Source organism: Microtus ochrogaster, unplaced genomic scaffold (assembly GCF_000317375.1).
Source record: "Microtus ochrogaster isolate Prairie Vole_2 unplaced genomic scaffold, MicOch1.0 UNK34, whole genome shotgun sequence".
Taxonomy (NCBI): domain Eukaryota; kingdom Metazoa; phylum Chordata; class Mammalia; order Rodentia; family Cricetidae; genus Microtus; species Microtus ochrogaster.
In genome coordinates, this window is record NW_004949132.1 from 891,529 (window position 1) to 904,174 (window position 12,646).

The following is a 12,646-nucleotide window of genomic DNA, read 5'->3' on the forward strand; positions in this document are numbered from 1 at the left end:
TCAGCAGTCCATGTCCATAACTGCTGAGCTATCTCTCCATGCTTCAAGCTACTGATATTTTAAAAGATAGATTTCTTACATCATTTTAAGCACAATGTCCGCAAATTTCAGCCAAGATCCTCTCCATGGTTAGACTTATGAAGGTATCAGGTGTGCTAAAATATGCCCCAAAAAGTTCTGGCATTCTCTAGTTCAGAAAAACCCTGAGTTATTATTGCATGGGCTTCTTATGAGCATTACCATATGTAATAGCAGAATTTTTGCTATCAGATTTGTGTGTGTATCTCTGTTACAATAGACAAGTCACTTAGGGAGCTTTAGCCTTCATTTTCATATTTGTATATTGAAGCTAATACTACCTATCTTAGGTTAATGTGAATAATTAGCCAGTGTATGAACGTAAGTTACATGTTCTTGTTTGAAGTGAAATACTCATAAATGGTACTTTTTAGTGAATGCTTATTATTTACTGTTGATGTGCTCTGTACTTTTTAGCCTAACAAAGATTCAGACATTTTTCATAATGAGATTTTCTTAATTTTTTTTCAGTCGAAATCTTTTATCAACATTGCCAAAATACTTATTTGACCTTCCACTTAAAGTTTTGGTTGTCAGCAATAATAAGCTGGTATCCATTCCAGAAGAAATTGGAAAGTTAAAAGATTTGATGGAGCTGGTGAGTAAAAGAATAATTATAAGTCTATATGCCACATATAATATATACATTTTATTTTAGAGTTATACTCATTCCTTTGTAGAATTTCACTGTATTTTTTTAAAAGAGAATAACTTGGTATATGTCTAAATTCAGTTGGGTAACAATTTCAGCTACATTTATTTATGGCTGAATTTAGCTCCTAGCCCACACAAGAAAAGTTCAGTAATTCCTCAGACAAAGATGCTTTAGGAGACTTGGTTACAAGCTTTCAGAAATATGTATCAAGTGAAGAGCTATTTATCAATTGACTTTGAAGACAGAGAAGTTCTTAAGGAAATGATATTTTTTCCTAATGTTTTATGGAGCTGATGTGGAGAGTTAGAACAGAATGGTAAAAGTGGAGAACACAGCTTTGTGTGCCGGTGGTGCATGCCATTATTCTCAGCTACTCTGGGGGAAGGTAAGATAATCATTTGAACTTAGTAGTTGTTACATTATTGAGACCCCATTTCATCAAAACAAACAAACAAATGAACAAATAATCAGTTTTTAAAAGGCAAAATGTAGGAGACTCACAAACAGAAGTAGTATTAACAAGATAACATAATTATAAGTCAATTAATATGCTCATATGACTTTATAACCCTTTTAGGGCCAAAGTAAATGTAAAGAGGCAATTATATACAAATGATTGTGGAAATTGATATAATGCCTCTGAATAATAACATTTTAGATTTTTAAAGGATATTGAATGTCTAGAGCAAAACAGAGTGCTTAAGCATTGAAATGTTTTCATATATTTGTATCACTTCAGTTTTACACTGTGACATGCTGTTTATTTTTATATCCTGTTTTGTATTCAAATAAAACTTTTCAAAAAATGGTGCTTTATGAATTTTCTTAAGTAGGATTTTATTATCTCTAAAGGACCAGAAGTTTTATTTTTAGGCTTATTTATGATTTTATAATGGGAACATATTCTAGCAATGTACAATATCAGAAATGTCAAGATTGTGTCTATTTGCTAAGAAATCACTTCATGTCCAGTTTCTCTTTGTGCTTTAGAGCCATAGAAGTTTGGGGTTAGAAAAGATCTTAGAAATGATCAAGGACAGTCACTTCTGAATGTAGGAAACTAATATATCTACCTGTGTATTTCCAAAATAGACAGCTCTCTGGGTATATTTGAGCCTACCCTATTCTCCTTTTTTAGAATTCTATTGGTTAATAATTTCTATTATTTTCAATCAAAATAATGCCCCTGATGGCTTTATCTATTGATCTTGACCATTCCGTGAAAAAGTGCACAAATTCTCATCCCTCAAATCCTTGTTACCTACTGAAATTTTAAGATCTGTTTTTGTAAGATGAAACATTCTTATTACCTTTATTTATTTCAATGACTTTCTTTTTTGTGTATTCCAGTTATTTAAATCAAACCATGTTGATTTATTAATGTGATTAAGCATTAGAATTTGAGAAACAAATATTAACAGGTGCTTAGTTCCACAGTTTGTATAATTTTCTTTTAAATCATATTTTTCAGTTCCTTGAAAATATTTTACAATATATTTTAGTAATATTCATCACTTCTCCCAAATTCCCCTGACACCCACAAATATACCTGGATTCCCTACCGAATGAACATTGTTTCATCTTAAAAAAAAAATACTAAAAACCCATCCAGTTCAATTGGTGGTTGGTGCATATATTCTTAGATGAGTGGTCTTCCCCTGGCGCACAGTTGATAAACCACACTCTTTAAAATAAACAACAAAGACCCCCAAAAGCATTTAGTAAATATACTAAAATAAGTAAGTTTCAGTGTAAAAGAAATTAAAAACTTCAGAAATTTATATACAATAAAAGTGACTGACTATAATTAGCTAAATCTATGGAAATTTTCAGTTAAACATTAATATAAATGCATTAATTTTTTTTCCTTTTTTTATTGAGAAAAAAAAATTTCCGCCTCCTCCCAGCCTCCCACTCCTCCTGCCCTCCCCCCACTCCTCTCCCCCTCCCTCTCAAGTCTGAAGAGCAGTCAGGGTTCCCTGCCCTGTGGAAAGTCCAAAGTCCTCCCCCCTCCATCCTGGTCTAGGAAGGTGAACATCCAAACTGGCTAGGCCCCCACAAAGCCAGAACAAGAAGTAGGATCAAAACCCAGTGCCATTGTCCTTGGCTTCTCAGCAACCCTCATTGTCCGCCATATTCAGAGATTCCGGGTTTATCCCCTGCTTTTTCAGTCACAATCCAGCTGGCCTTGGTGAGCTCCCAATAGATCAGCCCCACTGTCTCCGTGGGTGGGTGCACCCCTCTTGGTCCTGACTTCCTTGCTCATCTTCTCCCTCCTTCTGTTCCTCATTGGGACTTTGGGAGCTCAGTCCAGTGTTCCAGTGTGGGTCTCTGTCTCTATCTCCATCCATCGCCAGATGAAGGTTCTATGGTGATATGCAAAATATTCATCAGTATGGCTATAGGATAGGATCATTTCAGGTTCCCTATCCTCAGCTGCCCAAGGACCTAGCTGGGAACTGCACCTTAAGCCCCTCTAGGTCCAAGTCTCTTCCCAACCCTAAGATGGCTCCCTTAATTACAGGAAGGTTGGATAGGGGAGCAGGGAAGCACATATCTTAAATGCATTAATTTTTAATGTTAGAATAACACATAGATACTCAACATGAAGGGTCTAGAAAAATAGTGGATGCTAAAAATTTCTCAACTTTAATAAAATAGTATAGAGCATGTTTCAATAATAACTATTATTCTAATGTGTAGATATGCCACATTTTCTTTATCCATTCTTTAGTTGAGGGGCATCTAGGTTGTTTCCAGTTTCTGACTATTACAAATAATGCTGCTATGAACTTAGTTGAAAAAATGCCTTAGTAGTATGATTATCTTTTGGATATATGTGCAAGAGTGGTATTGCTGGATCCTGGGGTAGATTGATTCCCAATTTTCTGAGAAACCACTATACTGATTTCCAAAGTGGTTGTACAAGTTTGCATTCTCACCAACAATCGATGAGTGTTCCCCTTACTCCGCATCCTCTCCAGCTTAAGGTATCATTGGTATCATTGATTTTAGCCATTCTGACAGGTGTAAGATGTTATCTCAGAGTTGTTTTGATTTGCATTCCCCTGATGGCTAAGAATGTTGAACATTTTCTTAAGTATCTTTTGGCCATTTCAACTTCTTCTGTTGAGAATTCTCTGTTTTGTTCTATACCTGATTTTTTAATTGGGTTATTTATTAGTTTAATGTCTAATTTCTTGAGATCTTCATATATTTTAGAGATAAGTCCTTTGTTTGATGTGGGATTGGTGAAGATCTTTTCCCATTCAATAAGCTGCCTTTTTGTCTTATTGACTGTGTCCTTTGCTTTATAGAAGCTTCTCAGTTTCAGGAGGTCCCATTTATTTATTGTTTCTCTCAGTGTCAATGCTACTGGTGTTATATTTAGGAAGTGGTCTCCTATGCTCATGCATTGAAGACTACTTCCCACTTTCTCTTCTATCAGGTTCAGTGTGGTTGAATTTTTATTGAGGTCTTTAATTCATTCGAACTTGAGTTTTTTTGCATGACAATAGATATGGATCTATTTTCATTTTTCTACATGCTGACATACAGTTACACCAGCATCATTTGTTGAAGATGCTTTCTTTTTTCCTCTGTATAATTTTAGCTTTTTTGTCAAAATCAGGTGTCCATAGGTGTGTGGATTTATACCTGGATCTTTGATTTGATTCCATATGTTTTTATGCTAATATCAAGCTGTTTTCATTAATGTAGTTCGATAATGGAGCTTGATGTCAGGTATTGTGATCCCTCTGGATGTTCCTTTATCGTACAGGATAGTTTTGGCTATCCTTGGTTTTTTTGTTTTTCCATATGAAGTTGATTATTTTTCTTTCAAGGTCTGTGAAGTATTGTGTTGGGATTTTGATGGGGATTGCATTGAATCTATAGATTGCTTTTGATAGGATTGCCATTTTTATTCTGTTGATTCTACCTATCCAAGAGCATGGGAGATCTTCTCATTTTATAGTATTTTCTTCAGATTTTTTCTTCTAAGACCATGTTCTTGTCAAACAGGTCTTTCATAGTGCACTTTCACTCATTGAATTTGAAGCAGTTCTTTTTGATATTTTACTATTGTTAGAATTTCTTTAAGTTGTTTTATTATATTGTTTTTTGAGACATGTTTTTCTTTGTATCTTTGGAGCCTATTATGGAACTAGCTCTTGTAGACCAAGCTGAGCTCAAATGCACAGAGATTTGTCTGCTTCTGCCTCCTAAGTTCTGGTTTTTAAAAGCGTGCACCACCATTGCCTGGTTTATTAAAAGGCTGTTAAAAATTGACTACAATGGCTTAATTTCTTTCACAGTTCATAGTTCTCTGCAGAAAGCTACTTTTGGATATCATGTAATCCAGGGATATTTTGAACCGTTCAATTATCTTTAGAAGTTAAAATCTCTCAGTGCAACTTAAATAAATCAGCACCTACACTCATATGTTCTCCAGGATATAGCTTAAAGTAAACTAGCATCATTTTCAATCACACCTTAACTAAGGGTGGGACTTCCTGTTCATTTATCCTCTCCATGCAGTCATTTATCTTGCTTGAGTTTACACAGGTCTAGTGGACAGTGCCATATTTGCTGTGGATTCATATGTGCAACTTCCCTTCTATATTGGAAAACACTGTTTTCTTGTGGTCATCCTCAATTATCCTATACCATCTTCCACAATGTTCTCTCAGCCTTGGAAGGAGAGGGTGTGGTATACGCGTTCCCTTTAGTACTAATCATTACACAACTACATATTCTCTAAACCCTTGATAGTTATAGGGATTTTGGTTTATACTGCACTGTCAACAGAAGCTTCTCTGATGAGGGTTAAAAGATGTACTAATCTATGTTTATAATAATAAATTATAAGAAATCAATTTAATGCTGTGTCCATCTAGCAGAATAGTAGTAGTTGGCTTTTCTCCTAGGGGCTATGGCCTGCCTAGCCACACTTTACTGGTCTGATAATAGCGACAGGTATGAGTTTCATCTTATGGAGGAAACATTAAATTCTACCAAAAATTCATAGTTTACTCCGATGGTGTTCGTGCCACTATTGCACAGTGGCAAGCCAGTTATTATGTTAGTCCACAAGGTTTGTAGCTGGATACTATTTATGCCTACTTTTCTCTTCTGGTAGCAAGCATAGTACCTTTTAGAACTATGAAAGCTAGCCAGTAGGAAGGAAGCTTCCAGGGGAGTACCAGATTGATTCCTCCTTGTCCTGTGTCTCAAGTAGGTGCCATCTTCAGTAAAAGGTCTTACTGTCAGTGTTTGAGGGTAGTTAACAGCAATAGCAGTTAACATTTGTGGGTCTTTAGGCCCTCATTGTTCAAAAATTCTCAAAGACATGGCCCATTCCTTGCACTAGACATTTTATTTAATAACGTATTACATCTAATAGTGTTTTTGACCTATTATTGGGTGACTCCATTTTAACTCATTTTATATATGCATGTGATTTTGTCTGTATTTTAAAAAGTTTCTGTAGTAGTAGGTTTCTATATGATCTCTTTACCAAAAGGTCTTTAGACAAGTGGCCTTTAAATCAGGGTTATATTTTTTTATAACCTTGAGAGACTTCAGATTCTTATTCCTTTAGATATCTTTGAGTGGAATTCGGACTACATACATATGTGCTTGTAACTGTTTTATATTCTTACTCTTTTTTAGAGAGTAATTTATTTAAACTTACCATGATTATGGATCCTGGTTCTCTAATTCACATCTTGATGTTCCTGATTTTCTTTAGGTTTTATATTCTCCTAAATAATGTGAAATGATCTATGGTAGATGGTAGATTAAGTTGGCTGTTGCTATCTACAGTGTTTTATCTATGCTTGAACATTTGGCTCCTTCTAATTCCAATGGACAAAGTTGTTCTTTTGTTGAGAGTTTTGCTCATGTACTTACTAAATCTAATATCAATTATTTTCATGAAATTATTTCTTGACTGTGGTATATTGGCCTATGATCTAATTCAAATAAATATCTGCCAGAAAAACATTATAATTAACTTTGCTAACAATTTATCCATATTCTTAAATTTTAAAATTGAAAGTATATTTGTATTTCTGAATTTGATATTGTTTTACTTTCTTGTTTTCATTAGGATATTAGCTGCAATGAAATTCAGGTCCTTCCCCAACAAATGGGAAAATTACATTCACTTAAAGAGCTAAATATAAGAAGAAATAATCTCCATGTTTTGCCAGATGGTAAGATAGTCACTATTTCTACTTAACTTGAGTAAAAGAGTAACCATACAATCTTTAACTTTATTCTCATTTCTGAACAGAATTAGGAGATCTTCCCTTAGTGAAGTTGGATTTCTCCTGTAATAAAGTGACTGAAATTCCTGTTTGCTATAGGAAGCTACACCATTTACAAGTAATAATTTTGGATAACAATCCATTGCAAGTACCTCCAGCACAGGTTTGTAATAAGAATATGATGTTTCTTTCTTTTCAGTTTTATCATGATTTTATTTTTATTAAATTTAAATACAGTATCTTATGAGTCAATTTTATCTTTTACATAGGAGTATCTAGAGTTTTTCTATGAACTGACATTTGATATTTTTGTTTTGTTTTATGGTGGTCTCATATTTTTATGCTGGTCTCAAACTTTCTTTGTGGTGGATGGATATGAATTTTATTTTATTTTATTTTATTTTTGAGACAGGGTTTCTCTGCGTTGTTCTGGATATCCTTGAACTCATTCTGTAGATAGGACTGTCCTACAACTCAGAGATCCACCTGCCTCTGCCTCCCAAATACTGGGATTAAATCTGTGTGTTACCAGTGCCCAACAAGATGGCTATGAATTTTGATCCTACTCCTGTCTCTACCTATCAAATAATGAACTTGGAAAACTGTGGCACCATGGCCTACTAGAAACTTTTTTATTTTATTTTGATAATAATTTCAGTGTAGGTTATAGACAAGCATTTGGAAAACCTAGAATCTCCCTTTCTCTGTGTGTATTTACAATTCTGACTGTGTTATTTTAAAAAGAAAGATTCTGAACTCTCTCAGGTATACATTTGCTTGGTACTTATTGAACTATTGGTATAATGGGTATTGAGATGTGGATTGGAATTAGAGTTCCTCTAGGAAAATTTCATGATGGGCATTAAGATGGCCTGTCAGCAGGACCAAGAGTGCTTTGCCTGAGGAAAGAAAGTTCACATAAAGAAGACTAGCTACATATCCTCTCCAGTATATTTTTGCTGCTGAGATAGAAAACATTAATTTTGTATTTTAATATAATGAGTAATAAAGCCCCAAGGAATCTTCCACTAAAACAATAAAGAATGATCTAAGATATAAATTCAACAGATCACAGAGAATTCATGAAATGCAGACAGCAGGATTTTGAAAATTGTACTAGCTCCAAGCTTTGGTCCCTGGCATGTGAAGAAGTGCCTTTTTTTTCAACAATGATATATTACATTCATTACAAAAGGAAAAAAATATTTTACTTTTATATATTTATTGAGATTTAGAGAATTTCACATTCACATTCACCCTCTATTCTTTCTCTTCATCCTCCATGATCCACTTACTCCCCATCATGTCTTCCTTTTTCCTTGCTTTTTATCAGAAGAAACTTTCTCCCAGCAGCTGTCTGGATCTTCTGTCCCTTACAACCTCTTATTACCTTCTTCTGTGATGTTTCTGAGCCTTAAACATACCAGCTATGCTACACATGTGTCTGTTAGGGCTAGACATCCAATGTTCAGATGATCTCTGCATTTTAACTAGTTGTGGCTTTCTTTTTTCCTTCTTTTTTATTGTAACTATTTTTATACAATATATTCTAGTGGTTCTTTTGCCCGCAACTTCCAGATCCTCCCCACCCCTTCACACACTCAAATCCACATCCTTTCTTGCTCTTGCTTATTAAAAAGCAAACAGGCATCTAAAGAAATAATGAAACGTTAAAATAAAAATAAACAAACATGAATGGGACCAAACAAGCAAGCAAATGGAAAAGAATCAAAGAAAAAGCACAAGAAACACACATATATGTAGAGACTTGCATACACATACAGAAATACCCTATAAACACAAAATCAGAAACCATAATATATAAGCAAAGGACAACTTCTGAGTTATTGATCAGGGCTTTTGTCCAATTCCCTCTCAATGCTAAGACATCTGGCTTAGACATGTGCAGGCCCTGTGTGTGCCGCCATATTCTCTGTGAGTTCATATGTGTACTGGTCCTGTTGTGTTTAGAAAGCCTTATTTTTTTGGTGTCCTCCATCACCTCCGGCTTTTATAATATTCTCCTCTCTTTCACAGGATCCCCTGCAGTTGTGGCTTTTTTTTCTAAATGATCTCTATCAACTGCAAAAGGAAGCTCTCTAATGAGGGTGGGAGCTACACTTATTTGTGGATATAAGGACAAATGTTGATTTTTTATAATGCAGTAGACATTATACTGATTTAGGTAATTTCTCCTCTACCTTCCATGGGCTCCTCAGTCATGGGCAATTGGCTAAGTTTACAGTGCCAAGCAAGAATTCCCTGCTATTGAGTGAGTCTTAAGCCATGTGAAGTGACTGTTGATTACTCCAAAGATATTAGTGCCATTATTGCACTTTTAAGAGTATTCTGCCATACTGTTCAATGTTATTGTTCATTGTATTACAACTGTATCGGGCTATTGTTTGTTCTGATCTGTTGGTAGCTTGCATGTATGATTCTTTCTGAAACTACAATTGCTAGAGGTCATTGAGGAGGCTTCCAGTTCAGTTCTAGATGTATTCCTTCAAATCCTGTGTGTAAAGTATGTTCTGTCTTCAGCAATTGAATCTTACCTTCTTTTTCTGTAAGGCACTAAGAGCACTAACTATAGCATATATTGTTTGGGGGGTCCTTTTGATAGCCCTAATCAGAAATTTAAAAAGAAGTTTACCATGCCTGGCACCGGGTTTTTGTTAAATAGTCAAGACTTTGGGGGCGACCATTGTCACCCCTATTTGTGTAACTTTAACCTCCTACACTCTTAAATATACTCCATAGTCCATGTAATATAAAAAAAAGTTTATTCACAAGAATCTGAGGAACTTGTTAAAATCTTACATTCTTTTCTAATGATGTATCTGTATGAAGCCAGATATTCTTTATATATTTCTACCAAAAAAAAACAGTGACAGCCTGAAAAAAAAATAGTGAGTGTCGTGGTCATCCCAGCACCTGATGGGGTGAGGCAGGAGGATCAGCAGTTCAAACATAGGGAGTTTGAGGCCAGCTTCAGTTATATGGAACTGTCTCAAGGATTATCTTGAATAAGTCGTTTAATTCTGTGCATTGTTTTCTTTCTTTTTTGGTGGGGGGTTGAGGGCTACTATGCCTGACTCCAGAATCTATGCTCTTCAATTGCTATACTGTACTGTGTTTTGAAAAGACAGGGAAATAAGGTTAAATGAATTGATGGGGAATTCAACAAATGATGTTAGTCAAACTAGATAGCAACACGTAAAAGAAAAAAAAAACTAGATTCTCATCTCTTATCCTGCACAAAAATTAACTTCAAATGGACCAACAATTTCAACGTCGAACCTTATACCCTGAAGTGCATAGGGGAAAAGGTAAGGAACATCCTTGGTCACATTTGTCACCGTAAAGGTCTTTAGGAATGGGACTCCAATAATGCATGACACTAAAACTGATAATATATGGGACCTCATGAAATGAAATTTTTTTCTGTGTGGCATCACTTGAGTAGAGAGCCGTCATACAGAATGGGAAGAAAATCTTTCCAAGCCTTACCTCTATGAGAAGACCATCCTCTTAAAAACCAAACTTTAAAAGGACCCGAACTTCATGATAACAGCCAAATGAAATTGAGTCATGAAAGTAAACACAGAATTTTCAAAAGAAGAAATACAAATAGCTGACAAATAATTTAAGAAAGCTCAACATCCTCAATTATCAGGGAAATGGAAAATTAAAACTACTTGAGATTTTATCTTATTGAAGTCAGAATGACTAAAGTAAAACAGAAGAAAACAAAGCCTCAACAACAAATGACCACGAATGCTGGCAAGGATGTGGACAAAGGAAAACACACATCCACTGTAGTGCAAGTACACAATGATGCAACCACTATGAAAATTGGTGTGGTGCTTCCTCACAAAAGCTAGATATAGATCTGCTATATGACTCCTGGGCATATTCCCAAAGGACTTTGCATCCTACTATGGATACTTGGTGACCCATGTTCACCATTGCTTTAGTCAGGAAAGGAAAGCGGCTAGCCTAAATGTCCATCAAGTGATGAATAGACAATTCAAATGTGATATATATACATAATGAAAATTCACCTATATTCTCATAAAAATGGTTGGAGCTGGAAATAATTATCCTTGCTGAGGTAGTCCAGATGCAGAAAAAGAAATGCCATGCATTTTCTCTCACATGTGAATGTTAGCATTGCATTTTTAATGTGCATGTTCTAATTGTAGTTCCCAAAGAAGTCAGGAAACTAGTAAGTGACCATAGGAAGATATTTTAAATGGACAGGGATAGAAGATGGGCGGAATGAAAGAGCAAAGAAGAATCGTAGAATAAAGGTTAAATGGGGGTAAGGAATGGAAGGGTAGGTCTTTTCTCTAGTGTGTGTGTGTTGTCTTCTTTGTAAAACATCTGTTAGTTGTAGGATTGTAGATTTATATGTGGGTCTTTTGTTGATCAACATGTCTGTTTCTATGCAAGTACAATGCTATTTTATTATTATAACTCTGTGCTGTAATTTGAAATCGGGGATGGTGATTGCCAGCAATGTTTTCATTGTGAAGTATTGTTTTGGCCATCCTTGCTTTTTTGTTTTTGACATGACTACTTTTTAATAGCGCTTTATCTCTTTTTAAGAATTCTCTCCGTGTGTTTTTTATGTGTGTGTATTGTGTGTGCAGCCATTTGTGCATGCATGTGTGGAGCTGTGCTCGAACCACAGTACATGTGTGGAGCTCAGAGGACAATCTCATGAGTTAGTCCTTCCACCTTGTTTGTAAAAGGATCACTTCTTCTGTCTCTGCATATACTAGGCTAGCTCCTTGCCAGGTTTAAGGGATTTTCTTGTCTCCATATTCTACCATGCTGTATGAGTGTTGGGATTAGAGACTTGTGCTACTCTATTTGGCTTTTTATGTGAATTTTAGGGATTCATACTTAGGCCCTCATGTTTTTGTGGCAAGTGCTTTACCCAGAAAATCATCTCTTCAGCCAGCATCCCTTCTTCCGTGTGGTGTTTACCTCTTAACATTGGTTTTCTCTATGACCAGTAGAAATATTTTTTCAGGGTGTTTTCCTGATTGAACTTCATTCTAGCTGGCTTGTGATTGTTATGGTTTTTTAATCAGGTTTATTCTCTATATTTTAATGTTGATATTTTTTTAGCTTTTATTCACATTTTACATCATTTTTTTGTGGTCTTGGTGAAATTACATTTATTTTTTCATTTCTCATAAATCCACTGAATGGTGTATTTGTTTTCTAATGTAGGTATCAATTATGACATATTTGTGAAGGATTATCAATATTTTATAGTATTCAAAAGTTTGTACATTTTACTTTTAACAAGAAAATGTGAGTGAACTATAAAAAATAGGGGCTAGAGATCTGATGGTTCACCAGTTAAGGGTAGTTTCTGCTCTTCCAGAGGACTCAGAAAAAATTTCATTTTCCAGTATGTGAATACTGACTCCAGTTGTAGCATCTCCCAAAGCCTCTTCTGGATTCTATGGTCATCAGGCACACATGTGGCACATTTACATGCACACAGGCAAACACACATATACATAAAGCAAAAATAAATAAGTCCTTTAAAAATTAAATGGTTTACAGGGGGATGAGGAATGTCTGTGCGACTGAGCTCCCAAGGCCCAAAAGAGGAGCAGAA

General features: G+C 35.2%; 1 protein-coding gene across 3 annotated transcripts in view; it reads left to right on the top strand.

Moving 5' to 3' along the window:
- Lrch2 (leucine rich repeats and calponin homology domain containing 2) overlaps positions 1-12,646 on the top strand; it is a 118,376-nt gene that overhangs the window by 38,051 nt on the left and 67,679 nt on the right. For all 3 annotated transcript variants that reach the window (XM_026789959.1, XM_005368507.3, XM_005368508.3), the window contains exons 3-5: positions 550-676; positions 6,846-6,951; positions 7,032-7,168. In XM_026789959.1, coding sequence (XP_026645760.1) covers positions 550-676; positions 6,846-6,951; positions 7,032-7,168 — 370 coding nt within the window. The remainder of the gene's footprint in view (positions 1-549; positions 677-6,845; positions 6,952-7,031; positions 7,169-12,646) is intronic.